The sequence below is a fragment of the Nesoenas mayeri genome, assembly GCF_963082525.1.
Source record: "Nesoenas mayeri genome assembly, contig: SCAFFOLD_102, whole genome shotgun sequence".
Classification (NCBI taxonomy): Eukaryota; Metazoa; Chordata; class Aves; order Columbiformes; family Columbidae; genus Nesoenas; species Nesoenas mayeri.
The window spans coordinates 26,934-45,036 of record NW_027659954.1 but is presented as its reverse complement, the minus strand read 5'-3'; the positions used below and the strand labels follow the sequence as shown (position 1 = coordinate 45,036).

General features: G+C 60.8%; 1 protein-coding gene across 1 annotated transcript; it reads left to right on the top strand.

The window, feature by feature from the left end:
• Positions 1-3,163: 3,163 nt before the first annotated feature.
• On the top strand, positions 3,164-11,136 carry OVOL1 (ovo like transcriptional repressor 1; the record flags this gene model as incomplete). Its single annotated transcript, XM_080364681.1, has 3 exons — positions 3,164-3,306; positions 7,413-7,589; positions 10,859-11,136. Exons 1-3 carry the CDS (start codon positions 3,165-3,167, stop codon positions 11,134-11,136), a joined length of 597 nt encoding a protein of 198 aa, XP_080220807.1. The 5' UTR covers position 3,164.
• Between the last annotated feature and the right edge of the window lie 6,967 nt (positions 11,137-18,103).

The window sequence follows — 18,103 nt, the reverse complement described above, 5'->3', positions numbered from 1 at the left end:
TGACGCATGCACGTCGGCGGAAAGGGGCGGGGAGACGGGGTGGGGATGGGCGGGGTGGTGAGGGGGGGCGGGGACTGGAGGGACCATAGAGATCGAAGAGAAACCATAGAGACTAAAGAGAACGTATAGACACCCCATAGGCACAATGTACCCCATTAATGTCCCCAATGTCCCCATATCCCCCCACATCCCCATGTCCCCCCATGTCCCCCCATGTCCCCCCATGTCCCCATGTCCCCCCATATCCCACATATCCCTCATATCCCCCCATATCCCCCATGTCCCCATATCCCCCCATGTCCCCAATGTCCCCATGTCCCCCCATATCCCCCCATCAATGTTCCCCCATTAATGTCCCCATGTCCCCATATCCCCCCATGTCCCCATATCCCCCATGTCCCCCATATCCCCCCATCAATGTCCCCCCATTAATGTCCCCATATCCCCTCATGTGTCCCCATATCCCCCCATATCCCCTATGTCTCCATATCCCCCAATGTCCCCCATGTCTCCATGTCCCTCTATGTCCCCCATGTCCCCCATATCCCCCCATTAATGTCCCCATGTCCCCCATATCCCCCTATATCCCCCCATGTCCCCATATCCCCATCTCCCCCCATATCCCCATGTCCCCCCATGTCCCCATGTCCCCCATATCCCCCCATTAATGTCCCCATATCCCCCAATGTCCCCCATGTCCCCATGTCCCCATATCCCCCCATATCCCCTCATGTCCCCCATGTCCCCCCACATCCCCATGTCCCCATATCCCCCCATGAATGTCCCCCCATTAATGTCCCCATGTCCCCCATGTCCCCATATCCCCCCATATCCCCCCATGTCCCCATGTCCCCCCATATCCCCCCATGTCCTCATATCCCCCATATCCCCCCATGTCCCCCCATGTCCCCCTGTCCCCCCCCACATCCCCGGGGGTGGGGGCGTGTCCCCGTTATTTCCCAACCGGCCCCGCCCCCTCCCAGCGCGTCCCAGTTCAACCCAGTGCGACCAGTTCCGCCGGTCCCGGCGCCGCCCCCGCCCGGGAGGGGACACGGAGACACCGGCACCGGAGCGCGGCACGCCTGGGTCCCTCCCGGACGCCTGGGTCCCTCCCGGACGCCTGGGTCCCTCCTGGACGCCTGGGTCCCCTACCGAACACCTGGGTCCCTCCCGGACGCCTGGGTCCCCTCCCGGACTCCTGGGTCCCTCCCGAAGCCCTGGGTCCCTCCCGAAGCCCTGGGTCCCTTCCCGAACTCCTGGGTCCCTCCCAAACGCCTGGGTCCCTCCTGAACGCCTGGGTCCCCTCCCGAACTCCTGGGTCCCTCAGGAACGCCTGGGTCCCCTCCCGAACTCCTGGGTCCCTCAGGAACTCCTGGGTCCCTCCCGAACTCCTGGGTCCCCTCCTGAACTCTTGCATCCCACCCCGAACTCCTGGGTCCCTCCCGAACTCCTGGGTCCCCTCCCGAACTCCTGGGTCCCTCCTGAACTCCTGGGTCCCTCCTGAACTCCTGGGTCCCCTCCCGAACTCCTGGGTGCCCTCCCGGACTCCTGGGTCCCCAGGACCCGCCGCTTTGGGGCCAAATCCGGCACTTTTGGGGCCAAATTGAGTGAAAATCCGGGATTTTTGGGGCCAATTTCACCCAAAATCTGGGATTTGGGGAATAAAATTCACCCACGATCTGGGATTTTGGCACCAAAATTGAGCGAAGATTCGGGATTTGGGACCAAAATTGGTCGAAGATTTGGGATTCGGGACCAAAATTGGTTGAAGATTCGGGATTCGGGACCAAAATTCACAGAAGATTTGGGATTTGGGACCAAAATTCATCGAAGATTCAGGATTTGGGACCAAAATTCATTGAAGATTCAGGATTTGGGACCAAAATTGGTCGAAGATTCGGGATTTGGGACCAAAATTCATCGAAGACTCGGGATTTGGGACCAAAATTGGTCGAAGATCCAGGATTTAGGACCAAAATTGAGCAAAGATCTGGGATTTGGGACCAAAATTCATCAAAGATCCAGGATTTGGGACCAAAATTGATCAGGAATACGGGATCTGGTACCAAAACCAACGGAGGATCCGGATCCGACCCCAGAATTGATCAGGAATCCAGGATCCGGCACTAAAACCAACAAGGATCCGGATCCAGCCCAGAATTGATCAGGAATCCGGGATCTGGCACTAAAAGCAATGGGGATCCGGATCCGACTCCAGAATTGATCAGAAATCTGGGATCCGGAACCAAAACCAACGGAGGATCCGGATCCGACCCCAGAATTGATCAGGAATCTGGGATCCGGAACCAAAACCGACTGAGGATCCGGATCCGACTCCAGAATTGATCAGGAGTCCAGGATCCGGCACCAAAACCAACGAGGATCCGGATCCGACTCCAGAATTGATCAGGAGTCCGGGATCCGGAACCAAAACCAACGAGGATCCAGATCCAGCCCAGAACTGATCCGGGATCCGGCACCAAAACCAACGAGGATCCGGATCCGACTCCAGAATTGATCAGGAATTCGGGATCCGGAACCAAAGCCAACGGAGGATCCAGATCCGACTCCAGAATTGATCAGGAATCCGGGATCCGGCACCAAAACCAACGAGGATCCGGAACCAAAACCAACAGAGGATCTGGAACCAAACCCAACAAAGGATCCGGATCCGACTCCAGAATTGATCAGGAATCCGGGATCCGGCACCAAAACCAACGGAGGATCCGGATCCAAAACCAACAGAGGATCCGGATCCAGCCCAGAACTGATCCGGGATCCGGCACCAAAACCAACAGAGGATCCAGATCCAACTCCAGAATTGATCAGGAATCTGGGATCTGGAACCAAAACCAACGGAGGATCCGGATCCAGCCCAGAACTGATCCGGGATCCGGCACCAAAACCAGCGAGGATCCAGATCCAGCCCAGAATTGATCCGGGATCCGGCACCAAAACCAACGAGGATCCGGATCCAGCCCAGAACTGATCCGGGATCCGGCACCAAAACCAACAGAGGATCCGGATCCAGCCCAGAACTGATCAGGAATCCGGGATCCGGGTGCGGAGCTGAGGCCGGATCTGGGGGGGTTGAGCAGGGGGCCGCTGGGGATCGATCGGCTCAGCGGATCGGGATCGACTGATCGATCGATCGATCGCTCGCCATGCCGCGCGCGTTCCTGGTGAAGAAGCCGAGCGTGGCCTCGGCCAAGCGCAACTGGAGCGAATTGCCCGACGAGCAGCGCGCAGACATCTATGTGCCCAGTATGTGGGGACCCAGGCGTCCGGGGGGACCCAGGCGTCCGGGGGGACATGGGAAATCGGGGGGATGAAGGAGTTGGGGGGAACCAGGAGTTCTGGGGGACCCAGGAGTTCGGGGGGAACAGGAGTTTGGGGGAACGAAGGAGTTGGGGGGACCCAGGAGTTGGGGGTGGACCCAGGAGTTCGGGGGACCCAGGAGTTCGGGGGGACCCAGGCATCCGGGGGGAACAGGTGTTTGGGGTGATGAAGGAGTTGGGGGGACCCAGGAGTTCGGGAGGGACCCAGGAGTTCGGGGGGACCCGGGAGTTGGTGGGACCCAGGAGTTTGGGGGGACCCAGGAGTTCAGAGGGGACCCAGGAGTTCGGGGGGACCCAGGCATCCGGGGAGAACAGGTGCTTGGGGGGATGAAGGAGTTTGGGGGACCCAGGCGTCCGGGGGGAAATGGGAGATCGGGGGGATGAAAGAGTTGGGGGGACCCAGGAGTTCGGGAGGGACCCAGGAGTTGGGGGGACCCAGGAGTTCGGGAGGGGACCCAGGAGTTCGGGAGGGACCCAGGTGTGCAGGGGGACCCAGGAGTTCGGGGGGACCCAGGAGTTTGGGGGACCCAGGAGTTCAGGGGGGACCCAGGAGTTCGGGGGGATGCAGGAGTTCGGGGGGACCCAGGTGTCCAGGGGGACCCAGGCGTTCGGGGGGACCCTGTTTTACTTCTCTCCCCCCGCCACCCACCCCCCCACCCCTCCCCCGGGGGGGACCCAGGCGTCCGGGTGGTGATTAAACCCCCTTAATGACAGAGTTGGGGTTCAGCCCCGCCCGGGTGGGGCAGGAGACACGCGGCCACCGCCCGGCGGGCCCCCCGGACGCCTGGGTCCCTCCCGGACGCCTGGGTCCCCTCCCGGACGCCTGGGTCCCTCCCGAGCCCCTGGGTCCCTTCCCGGACGCCTGGGTCCCTTCCCGGACTCCTGGGTCCCATCCCGAATTTCTGGGTCCCTTCTAGGGTCACAGGGGTCAACACCCCGGACACCTGGGTCCCCTCCCGAACTCCTGGGTCCCCCCCGAACTCCTGGGTCCCTCCTGAACTCCTGAGTCCCTCCTGAACACCTGGGTCCCTCCCGAACTCCTGGGTCCCCCTCCCGAACTCCTGGGTCCCTCCCGAACACCTGGGTCCCCCCCCGAACTCCTGGGTCCCTCCTGAACTCCTGGGTCCCTCCCGAACTCCAGGGTCCCTCCCGAACTCCTGGGTCCCCTCCCGAACTCCTGGGTCCCCCCTGAACTCCTGGCTCCTTCCCGAACTCCAGGATCCCTCCCAAACTCCTGGCTTCCTCCCGAACTCCTGGGTCCCTTTTAGGGTCACAGGGGGGTTAACAAGCTCCCGGACGCCTGGGTCCCTTTTTGAACACTTGGGGATTCCCAGCCACCTGGGTCCCCTATGGGGTGGTTCCCCCGGACTCCTGGGTCCCTGGGTGGGGGTGGGGGGGGGTTCCCGGACGCCTGGGTCCCCTCCAGGGCTGGGCGCGCGCTGGCGTCCCCCCCCGGGGCCCCACGCGGCGCCACCCGCCGGAAACCCCTAATTTTGGGGCGTCGCGGCCGGAGCCGCTCGACCGGTTGGGGGGGGGGGGGGAGGGGAGGGGCCCCCCCAGTTTCTCCCCGGGGGGGGAGGGGGGTTGGGGTTGGGGGGGTGGGGGGGGAGGGGTCATTTTTGGGGGTGTCAGGTTTGGGGGTGGTGGAATTAGGGGGGGGTCCCTATTGGGGGGGGATATATGGGGGGAGGTATATGGGGGGTCACTTGGGGGGGTCAGATTGGGGGGTCCCTATTGGGGGGTGACAATGGGGGGGTCATTTGGGGGGTCAGATTGGGGGGGTCTCTATTGGGGGCAATGGAGGGGGATACATGGGGGGGGTCACTTGGGGGTCAGATTGGGCGGGGTCGAATTGGGGTGACAATGGGGGTGACACTACGGGGTGACAATGGGGTGACAATGGGGGGGTGACATTGGGGGGTGACAATGGGGTGACACTGGGTGGGGTGACAATGCGGGTGACAATGGGGGGGTGACAATGGGGTGACACTGGGTGGGGTGACAATGCGGTGACAATGGGGGGGTGACAATGGGGTGACAATGGGGGGGTGACAATGAGGTGACAATGGGGGGGTGACAATGGGGTGACACTGGGTGGGGTGACAATGTGGTGACAATGGGGGTGACACTGGGGGGGTGACAATGGGGTGACAATGAGGGGGCGACAATGGGGGTGACACTGGGTGGGGTGACAATGGGGGTGACAATGGGGGGGTGACATTGAGGGGTGACAATGGGGTGACAATGGGGGGGTGACACTGGGGGTGACAATGGGGTGACAATGGGTGGGGTGACAATGAGGTGATACTGGGAGGGGTGACAATGAGGGGGTGACAATATGGGTGACACTGGGTGGGGTGACAATAGGGGGGTGACAATATGGGTGACACTGGGTGGGGTGACAATGGGGGGGTGACAATATGGGTGACACTGGGAGGGGTGACAATGGGGGGGTGACAATATGGGTGACACTGGGTGGGGTGACAATAGGGGGGGGTGACAATATGGGTGACACTGGGTGGGGTGACATTGGGGGTGACAAAGGGTTGACAATGGGGTGACAATGGGGGGGGTGACAATGGGGGGGGGTGACAATGGGGGTTTGGGGGTGCAGGGCCCCCCCCAACTCTTGTGTCCCCCCCCCCAGTCTGCCTGGGGGGGTGTCCCCTGCACAGGGACCCCGAACCGGCCGTGGGGGCGTCCCCCGCGTCCCCCCCACCCCCCCGCGCCCCCTTCCTGCACCCCAAGGGCCAGGTAAGGGGGGGACCCCAAAAACGGGGGGGGGGGGGGTGTCCCCAAAATGGGGGGGTCCAAGTGAGTCAATGTCCCCAAAATGGGGGGGGTCCCCAAAAATGGGGGGGATCTCATGATAGGGAGGTGTCCCCAAATGGGGGATCCCCATGAGTGGGGGGTCCCCAATGGAGTGTCCCCATAAATGGGGGTGTCCCCAAATGGGAGTGTCCCCAAATGGGGGTGTCACATGAAGGGACACATTGCAGGGGGGGCATTGGGTGGGGTCACTTTGGGGGTCAGATTGGGGGGGTCGAATTTGAGGGGGTCCCTATTGGGAGGTGACAATGGGGTGACAATGGGGGGACACATGGGGGGGGTCACTTGGGGGGGCCAGATTGGGGCGGTCCCTATTGGGGGGTGACAAGGGGAGTGTCCCCAAATGGGGGGTCCCCATGAGTGGGATGTCCCCCAATGGGATGTCCCCAAATGGGGTGTCCCCAATGGGGGGGTCCCCAAATGGGGATGTCCCATGACGGGATGTCCCCAATGGGGGTGTCCCCAATGGGGGGGTCCCATGACGGGATGTCCCCAATGGGATGTCCCCAATGGGGTGTCCCCAAATGGGATGTCCCCAAACTGGGGGGTCCCAAACTGGGGTGTTCCCATAAATTGGGATTTCCCCAATGGGGTGTCCCCAATGGGGTGTCCCCAATGGGGGTGTCCCCATATCTGGGTGTCCCCAATGGGGTGTCCCCAAATGGGGGTGTCCCCCAATGGGATGTCTCCAATGGGATGTCCCCAATGGGGGGTCCCCAAATGGGGGTGCCCCATATCTGGGTGTCCCCAATGGGGATGTCCCCAATGGGGTGTCCCCAAATGGGGTGTTCCCAATGGGGTGTCCCATGACGGGATGTCCCCAAATGGGGTGTCCCCCAATGGGGTGTCCCCAATGGGGTGTCCCATGACGGGATGTCCCCAATGGGGGTGTCCCCAAATGGGATGTCCCCAATGGGATGTCCCCAATGGGGTGTCCCATATCTGGGTGTCCCCAATGGGGTGTCACATGACGGGATGTCCCCAATGGGGGTGTCACATGATGTGACGTCCCCAATGAGTTGTCCCCAATGGGGGTGTCCCCACCACCATGTGCCTCCCCCTCACCCCCTCCCCCTCTCCCATAGGTCCCACCGGGCGCCCTTTGCTCCCCCCTCCCCCCCTCCACCCCCATTTCCGGGGGGGTTCCCCCCCCGCCCCCCCAAAGCAGCAGCGGGGGGGGGATGGCGGGGGCGGCGGGGGGGGCGGGGACTGTCCCCCTCCCCCCTCCCCCTCCCCCCCCCGGAGGGGGCGTGGCCTCGGGCCCGTTCCGCTGCCCCGTGTGCCAGAAGAGCTTCGGGTTCCAGCGGATGCTGACTCGGCACCTCAAGTGCCACAGCGACGTGAAGCGGCACCGCTGCCCCTTCTGCGCCAAGGGCTTCAACGACACCTTCGACCTCAAGAGGCACGTGCGCACCCACACGGGTGAGGAGGGGGAGGGGCTGGGGGTGGGGGAGGGGCGATTTGGGGGGGAGGAGTTGGGGGAGGGGCGGTGGAATGGGACCCTTCCCCACCAAAGGCTTCAATGGCACCTTTGAGCTCAAGGGGCAAATGTGGAGCCAGATGGGTGAGGAGGGGGAGGGGGGGGTGGGGGAGGGGTGGGGGGAGACGGGATGGGAGGGGGGGAGGGTCCCCTTCCCCACCAAGGATGAGGAGGAGATGAAGATGAGGATGAGGTGAGGATGGGGGTGGGGACAAGAATGGGATGGGATGGGATGGGATGACGATGATGATGACAATGAAGATGGGGATGGGATGTTGATGATGATGATGATGATGATGAAGTTGACAATAATGATGATGATAATGATGATGTTGATGATGATGATAATGATGATAATGATGACATTGATGCTGATGATGTTGATGATGATGACGACGTTGATGTTGATGATGATGACATTGATAATGTTGATGTTGATGATGACGTTGATGGCAACGATGTCGATGATGATGATGACGACGTTGATGATGATGACATTGATGATGATGATGTTGATGATGATGATAATGACATTGATGATGATGTTGATGTTGATGATGATGTTGATGATGATGATGTTGATGTTGATGATGTTGATGTTGATGATGTTGATGATGATGACACTGATGATGATGACGTTGATGATGATGATGACATCGATGTTGATGATGATGTTGATGATGATGATGACGTTGACGTTGATGATGATGATGATGATGATGATGACATTGATGATGATGATGATGATGATGATGACATTGATGTTGATGATGATGTTGATGATGATGATGTTGACGTTGATGATGATGATGATGTTGATGATGATGATGATGACGATGATGATGTTGATGATGATGACGATGATGATGTTGATGATGATGATGATGATTTTGACATTGATGATGATGATGATGATTTTGACATTGATGTTGATGATGATGATGATGATGATGATGTTGATGATGACATCGATGATGATGACGTTGGTGATGTTGATGATGATGTTGCTGTTGATGATGATGTTGATGATGAAGTTGATGATGATGATGATGATGACGTTGATGATGATGTTGATGATGTTGATGATGTTGATGACGTTGATGACGTTGACGTTGCTGTTGATGCTGATGTTGATGACGTTGATGATGATGACTTTGATGATGATGACGTTGATGACATTGATGATGATGATAACATTGATGACGATGACCAAAGTCCCTTCCCAGCTGCCCACCCCTACAAGCGCCTCCTATGAACCAAGTCCTTGTGGACGCTGATGCCACCATTGATGATGATGACGTTGATGATGATAGTGATGTTAATGATGATTTTGACATTGATGATGATGACGTTGATGATGATGATGTTGATGTTGATGATGTTGATGATGATGATGTTGCTGTTGATGATGATGATGATGTTGCTGTTGATGATGATGATGATGTTGATGATGTTGATGTTGATGATGATGATGATGATGATGTTGATGTTGATGATGTTGATGTTGATGATGATGATGATGATGTTGATGATCATGTTGATGATCATGTTGATGATGTTGATGTTGATGTTGATGATGTTGATGTTGATGATGATGATGTTGATGATGTTGATGTTGATGATGATGATGATGATGTTGATGATGATGTTGATGATTATGATGTTGATGTTGATGATGATGTTGTGTTGATGATGATGATGATGATGATGATTTTGACATTGATGTTGATGATGAAGTTGATGATGACGTTGATGATGATGACATTGATGATCATTATGATGTTGATGATGACATTGATGCTGATGTTGATGACATTGATGATGATGACGTTGATGACATTGATGACGATGATAACACTGATGACGATGACCAAAGTCCCTTCCCAGCTGCCCACCTCTACAAGCGCCCCCTATGAACCAAGTCCTTGCGGATGCCGATTCCGCCGTTGATGCCGATGCTAACGTCACCATTGACGCCACCATTGACGCCACCATTGACATCACCATTGACACCGCCATTGACACCGCCATTGACACCACCATTGACACCACCATTGACACCACCATTGACATCACCATTGACACCGCCATTGACACCACCATTGACACCACCATTGACGCCGCCATTGACACCGCCATTGACACCACCATTGACGCCACCATTGACGCGACCATTGACACCGCCATTGACACCACCATTGACGCCACCATTGACGCCACCATTGACGCCACCATTGACGCCACCATTGACACCGCCATTGACACCACCATTGACACCACCATTGACGCCACCATTGACACCGCCATTGACACCGCCATTGACACCGCCATTGACACCACCATTGACACCACCATTGACGCCACCATTGACACCACCATTGACGCCACCATTGACACCGCCATTGACACCACCATTGGTGCCACCATTGATGCCACCATTGACCCCACCATTGACCCCACCATTGACCCCACCATTGACCCCACCATTGGCGCCACCATTGACACCACCATTGACGCCACCATTGACGCCACCATTGACCCCACCATTGACACCACCATTGACACCACCATTGACCCCACCATTGACCTCACCATTGACACCTCCATTGACACCGCCATTGACACCACTATTGGCGCCACCATTGACCCCACCATTGACACCGCCATTGACACCGCCATTGACGCAACCATTGACACCGCCATTGACACCACCATTGACACAACCATTGACACCACCATTGACACCGCCATTGACACCGCCATTGACACCGCCATTGACACCACCATTGACACCACCATTGACGCCACCATTGACACCACCATTGACACCACCATTGACCCCACCATTGACACCGCCATTGACACCACCATTGACCCCACCATTGACCCCACCATTGACACCACCATTGACGCCACCATTGACACCGCCATTGACACCACCATTGACCCCACCATTGACACCACCATTGACACCACCATTGACACCACCATTGACGCCACCATTGACACCGCCATTGACACCGCCATTGACACCACCATTGACCCCACCATTGACACTGCCATTGACACCACCATTGACCCCACCATTGACACCACCATTGACGCAACCGTTGACACCTCCATTGACGCAACCGTTGACACCTCCATTGACGCCACCATTGACGATGCCGTTGACGCCGTTAACGATGCCAACCCCCCCCTCTCATTGCAGGCGTGCGTCCCTACAAGTGCAGCCTGTGCGAGAAGGCGTTCACGCAGCGCTGCTCGCTGGAGTCGCACCTGCGCAAGATCCACGGCGTGGCGCAGCGCTACGCCTACAAGGAGCGGCGCGCCAAGCTCTACGTGTGCGAGGAGTGCGGCGGCACGGCCGACAGCCAGGACGCGCACCTGGCGCACCTGCGCCTGCGCCACCCGCTCAGCCCCCTGCTGGCCAAGCTGGAGCGCCGCGCCGGACACGCCCACAAGCACGAGGGAGGGGGCGGGGTCTAAGGGGGGTGGGGTCTAAGGGGGGGTGGGGTCTAAGAGGCGGGGTCTAAGAGCGGTGGGGTTTAAGGGGGGGTGGGGTCTAAGGGGGTTCTAGGGGGTGGGGTCTAAGGGGGTGGGGTCTAGGGGGTGGGGTCTAGGGGGCGGGTGGGTCTAAGGGGGGGTGGGGTCTAAGAGGCGGGGTCTAAGAGCAGTGGAGTCTGGGGGCGGGGTCTAAGGGGAGGTGGGGTCTAAGGGGGCTGGGGTCTAAGGGGGTGGGGTCTAAGGGGGGTGGGGAATTGGGGGGGTGGGGTCTAAGAGGGTGGGGTCTAAGGGGGGGTGGGGTCTATAGGGGGAGCAGGGTCTAAAGGGGCGGAGTCTAAGGGGGTGGGGTCTGAGGGCGGTGGGGTCTGGGGGCGGGGTCTAAGGGGCGGGGTCTAAGGGGGGTGGGGTCTAAGAGGGCGGGGTCTAAGGGGGGCGGGGTCTAAGGGGGGCGGGGTCTAAGGGGGGCATGAAATAGGGGACACTAGTGTCTAGGGGACGGGAAATAGGGGGACACTGGTGCATAGGGGGCGGGGAATGGGGGACACCAGTGTCTAGGGGGTGGGAACCTCTGAGGGACAGGGACATGAACTGGGGGGACGGGAAATAGGGGACACCAGTGTCTAGGGGATGGGGAATGGGGGACAACAATGTCTAGGGGACGGGGAACAGGGGGACACCAGCAGAAGGGGACGGGAAATAGGGGACACCAGTGTCTAGAGGATGGGGAATGGGGGGACAATGGCAGATAGGGGATGGGAAATGGGGGACACCAATGTCTAGGGGACGGGAACCTCTGGGGACATGGGGACATGAACCTGGGGGGACAGAAAGTGGGGGACACCATCGTCTGTGGGACAGGAAATGGGGGACAAGAACAGGAACTTGGGGGGGACAGGAACCTGGGGACACCACCCTGGGGGACAGGAAGTGGGGGGACACACCTACCTGTGGGGGACACGCTCATTTTGGGGGGGGGGATGGAGGGGGGTCCCCCCTGTATTGTGGGTTCTGGATCCGCTGCTGCGCGAATTAAACATGAGCCACCACCAGGGGGTGTCTGTGGAAGCCCCGCCCACCTCGCGATGGACACGCCCCCTCTGTCCCAGCCCCGCCCCCTCGGGATGGACACGCCCCCTCGGCCCCAGGCCACGCCCCCTCAGGATGGACACGCCCCCTCGGCTCAGCCACGCCCTCTTCCTCCACACATGACCCTTAGTCCAGTCTCTTTATTGCCCGTCTCGGGGGGCGGGGCCGGGGGGCGGGGCCTCCGTTCGCGATGGGTCCCCTCCCCCCACGGGTGTTGGGGGGTGGGGGGGGGGGGGGGGGGGTCAGGGTGCCCAGGGTGGGGGTGGGGACACCCGGACGCCTGGGTCCCTCAAACGTGGGGGCTCGGGGGTGGGAAAGGCACTCGGACGCCTGGGTCCCCTGAAAGACAGATGGGGGGGGAGGGTAGCAGCACCCGGACGCCTGGGTCCTCTGAGGTCAGTTTGGGGTCACCCGGATGCCTGAGTCCCCTGAAATAGGGTGGGGTTGTTCTGGGTCCCGCCCGAACGCCTGGGTCCCACCCGAACGCCTGGGTCCCTGGGTGTGACCCTGCAGCGTTGCCGCCCTTGGCCTGAGTGCTTGGGGGTGGGGCAGCTCCAGCCGGACGCCTGGGTCCCCTCCCGAGTTTCTGGCTCCTACCCGAACTCCTGGGTCCCTCGCGAACTCCTGGGTCCCTCCCGAACTCCTGGGTCCCTCCCTGAACTCCTGGGTCCCTCCCTGAACTCCTGGGTCCCCCCCGAACTCCTGGGTCCCCCCCGAACTCCTGGGTCCCTCCCGAACTCCTGGGTCCCTCCTGAACTCCTGGGTTGCTCCCAACTCCCGAGTCCCCTCTCAAACCCCTCCCTCCCTCCCTCCCGAACTCCTGGGTCCCTCCCGCACTCCTGGGTCCTCCTCCAAACTCCTCCCTCCCCCCCGAACTCCTGGGTCCCTCCCGCACTCCTGGGTCCTCTCCCAAACCCCTCCCTCCCTCCCTCCCGCGTCCCTCCCGAACTCCTGGGTCCCTCCCGAACTCCTGGGTCCTCCCCCAAACCCTTCCCTCCCTCCCTCCCGAACTCCTGGGTCCCTCCCAACTCCCGAGTCCCCTCTCAAACCCCTCCCTCCCGAACTCCTGGGTCCCTCCCTCCCTCCCGGGTCCTCCCCCGAACTCCTGGGTCCCTCCCGCACTCCGGGGTCCCTCCCGCACTCAGCTCATCCCGATGCTGCCGCTGCTCCTGGTTGTGTTGGCCGCTCTGGGTGGGGGAGGGTCTGTGTCCCCTCCCCCCAGCCCTTGTCCCTTCGGCTTCCGGTGGGTGCGGGGCGCGGGGGGGGGCTGGGGGGGCTGCGGGGACCGCGACGAGTGCGCGACCCCCGGGCTGTGCCAGCACATGTGCCTCAACCACCCGGGGGGCTTCGCCTGCCACTGCCACCCCGGCCACGCGCTGCAGCCCGACGGCTGGCGCTGCCGCCCCGCCCCCCGGCGGCCCCGCCCCCGGCCCCGCCCCCGGCCCCGCCCCCCGCCCCGCCCACAACAGGGGGCGCACGAGGGGCCGCACCAGGAACACTGGCGCTTGCACGAGGGGTTGCACGAGGATCCGCACGAGGGACGGCCGCGTTTGCACGAGGATCCGCACCGACAACAGTGGCGTTTGCACGAGGGTTTGCACGAGGATCCGCACGAGGGACGGCCGCGTTTGCACGAGGATCCGCAACAACGACGGTGGCGTTTGCACGAGGGTTTGCACGAGGAGCCGCACCAGGGATGGCGGCGTTTGCACGAGGGGTTGCACGAGGATTTGCACCAAGGACAGCCACAGTTGCACGAGGGTTTGCACGAGGATTCACACCAGGAAAGGCCGCGTTTGCACAAGGATTTGGGCCGGGATTTGCACCAGGAACGGCGGCGTTTGCACGAGGATTTGCACCAGGGACGGTGGCATTTGCACGAGAGGTTGCACGAGGATTTGCACCAAGGACAGCCGCATTTGCACGAGGGTTTGCACGAGGAGCCGCACGAGGGACGGCGGCATTTGCACGAGGATCCGCAACAACAACGGTGGCGTTTGCATGAGGGTTTGCACCAGGGGGCGCACAAGGGACGGCAGCGTTTGCACGAGGATCCGCACCAGGGACAGCGGCATTTGCACAAGGGTTTGCACGAGGGTTTGCACGAGGATCCTCACCAAGGATGGCGGCATTTGCACGAGGATCCGCACCAACAACGGTGGCGCTTGCACGAGGGTTTGCACAAGGGTTTGCACGAGGATCCTCACCAAGGACGGCGGCATTTGCACGAGGGCTTGCACGAGGATCCGCACGAGGGACGACCGCGTTTGCACCAGGAACAGTGGCGTTTGCACGAGGGTTTGCACGAGGAGCTGCATGAGGGACGGCAGCATTTGCACAAGGGGTTGCACGAGGATTTACACGAGGAGCCACACCAGGGACAACGGCGGTTGCACGAGGGTTTGCACGAGGGACGGCCGCGTTTGCACGAGGATCCGCAACAACGACGGTGGCGTTTGCAGGAGAGTTTGCACGAGGAACCGTACCAAGGACGGCTGCATTTGCACGAGGGTTTGCACAACGATTCACACCAAGGACAGCGCCATTTGCACGATGGTTTGCACGAGGATTCAGGCCGCGATTTGCACCAGGAACGGCGGCATTTGCACGAGGGTTTGAACCAGGATTTGCAGACGGATCCGCACCAGGGACGGCAGCATTTGCACAACAATTCGCACCAGCGCTTGCACGAGGGACGGCGGGGTTTGCACCAGGATTTGCACGAGGGTTTGCGCCAGGATTGGCGCCAGGATCCACACCAGGGCTTGCACGAGGGTTTGCACGAGGACTCGGGCCGGGATTCACACCAGAGTTTGCATGAGGACTTGCACGAGGGTTTGCACCAGGATCCACACCAGGGTTTGCACAAGGATTTGCACGAGGACTCAGGCCGGGGTTTGCACGAGGATTTGCACGAGAACTCAGGCCGGGGGTTGCACCAGGGTTTGCACGAGGGTTTGCACCAGGATTGGCACCAGGATCCACACCAGGGCTTGCACGAGGGTTTGCACGAGGACTCAGGCCGGGGTTTGCACGAGGATTCGCACGAGGACTCGCACGGGGATTCGCAGCCGGACCAGCACTGGGACTCATATGAGTATTCGCACGAGTATTTGCACGAGGGTTTGCACGACCCCTATGGGGACCCCTATGGAGACCCCTATGGGGACCCCGCTCCCCTCTATGGGGGGGACCCCGACACCTACGGGGACCCCTATGGATCCTATGGGCCCTACGGACCCCACTATGGGGACCCCTATAGGGACCCCCCCAGTGACCCCTATGGACCTGGGGACCCCCTCAGTGACCCCTATGGATTTGGTGACCCCTCCAATGACCCCTATAGGTCCCAGGACTCCTACAGATTTGGGGACCCCCCCAATGATCCCTATAGATTTGGGGACCCCCCCAATGACCCCTATAGATCCCAGGACCCCTATAGATTTGGGCCCCCCCCCAATGATCCCTATAGATCCCAGGACCCCCCCAGTGACCCCTATAGACTTGGGGACCCCCCCAATGACCCCTATAGATCACAGGACCCCCACAGTGACCCCTATAGATTGGGGGACCCCCAGAACACCCCCAATGATCCCTATAGATCTGGAGACCCCCAAAGTGACTCCTATAGATTTGGGGACCCCCCCAGGGACCCCTATAGATCCCAGGACACTCCCAATAACCCTGATAGATTTGGGCCCCCCCACAACGATCCCTATAGATTTAGGGACCCCCACGGTAACCCCTATAGATCCCAGGGCCCCCCAAGTGACCCCTATAGATTTGGGGACCCCCTCTATGACCCCCATAGATTTGGGGACTCCCAGGGCCCCCCCAGGCCCCATAGGGACCCCCAAGCCCCCCCAGTTTCACCCCCAGGTCTCCCAGTTACTCCTCCAGTTACCCCCACAATTACTTCCCCCCAATCCCAGTTGCCCCCAGTTACCCCCCCAGTTGCCCCAGTGACCCCCCCAGTCCTCCCAGTTACATCCCCCATTGTCCCAGTGACCCCCCCAGAGGCCCCCCCAGTTCCCTCCCCTAAATCCCAGTTGCCCCCAGTTACCCCCCTAGTCCTCCCAGTGACTCCCCTAGTTATCCCAGTGACCCCCCCAGTTCCATCCCCAGTTCTCCCAGTGACCCCCCCAGTTCTCCCAGTGACCCCCCCAGTTCCATCCCCAGTTCTCCCAGTGACCCCCCCAGTTCTCCCAGTGACCCGCCCAGTTCCATCCCCAGTTATCCCAGTGACCCCCCCAGTTATCCCAGCGACCCCCCCAGTTCCATCCCCAGTTATCCCAGTGACCCCCCCAGTCCTCCCAGTGACCCCCCCAGTTCCATCCCCAGTTATCCCAGTGACCCCCCCAGTCCTCCCAGTGACCCCCCCAGTTCCATCCCCAGTTCTCCCAGTGACCCCCCCAGTTCCCTCCCCTAAATCCCAGTTGACCCCAGTTCCCCCAGTTGCATCTCCAGTTATCCCAGTGACCCCCCCAGTTACACCAGTGACCCCCCCAGTCATCCCAGTGACCCCCCCAGTTCCCCCCCCAGTCCTCCCAGTGACCCCCCCAGTTCCATCCCCAGTTATCCCAGTTGCCCCCCCAGTTCCCTCCCCTAAATCCCAGTTAACCCCACTTCCCCCCCCAGTTCTCCCAGTGACCCCCCCAGTTCCCCCCCCAGTTCCCCCAGTTGCCCCCAGGGCCCCTCCCAGTCCCCGGACGCCTGGGTCCCTGCGGGCAGGGCTGCTGCTGGCGCTGCCGGTGGCACTGGGAGCTTTACTGGTGATACTGGGAGCACTGGGGGGGCTGAGGAGGGTCCCCCCCCCGAGCCCCCGCGGGTGAGCCTGAACTGGGAGGAACTGGGGGTTCAAACTGGGAGGGACCCCCCCAAACTGGGACAATAAAACGCTCTGACCCTTCCTCCCTTCCCGGACGCCTGGGTCCCTTTTTGGGGGGTGCTCCTGGACGCCTGGGTCCCTTTTTGGGGGGGTGGGGGGTGTGCTCCCGGACGCCTGGGTCCCTGTTTGGGGGGGGGTTTCCCCAGAATGCCTGGGTCCCTTTTTGGGGGGGGTGGGTGCTCCCGGACGCCTGGGTCCCTTTTTTGGGGAGGGGGGTGGGTGCACCCGGATGCCTGGGTCCCTTTTTTGGGGTGGAGGAGAAGTGGGGGGGATGTTCCCGGACGCCTGGGTCCCCTGTGGGGGGGTGTGGCGGGTGTTCCCGGACGCCTGGGTCCCCTCCCTTCCCCTCCCCCCCTCCAGCTGTTGGGTGGATCCAGATGTGGGGGGGGGGGTTGGAGGGGGGGGGTGAGTCAGCAGCGCCCGGACGCCTGGGTCCCTTTTGGAGGGCGGGGGAGGGGGGAACACTGTCACTGAGTGTCCCCCAGTGTCCCCAATGGGCACAGAATGGGGAACAGTGTCCCCAAGTGTCCCCAATGGGTGCAGGAATGGGGGGGACAGTGTCCCCCAGTGTCCCCAATAAGCACAGGATGGGGGGACAGTGTCCCCAAGTGTCCCCAATGGGCACAGAATGGGGGGGACAGTGTCCCCAAGTGTCCCCAAGGGGCTCAGGAAGGGGGGGACAGTGTCCCAAATGGGCACAGAATGGGGGGGACAGTGTCCCCAAGTGTCCCCAATAGGCACAAGAATGGGGGGGGACAGTGTCCCCAATGGGCTCAGGAATCGGGGGGACAGTGTCCCCAAGTGTCCCCAGTAGGCACAGGAATGGGGGGGACAGTGTCCCCAAGTGTCCCCAATGGGCATAGGATGGGGGGACAGTGTCCCCAATGGGCACAGGATGGGGGGACAGTGTCCCCCAATGTCCCCAATGGGCACAGGATGGGGGGAGAGTGTCCCCAAGTGTCCCCAATGGGCGCA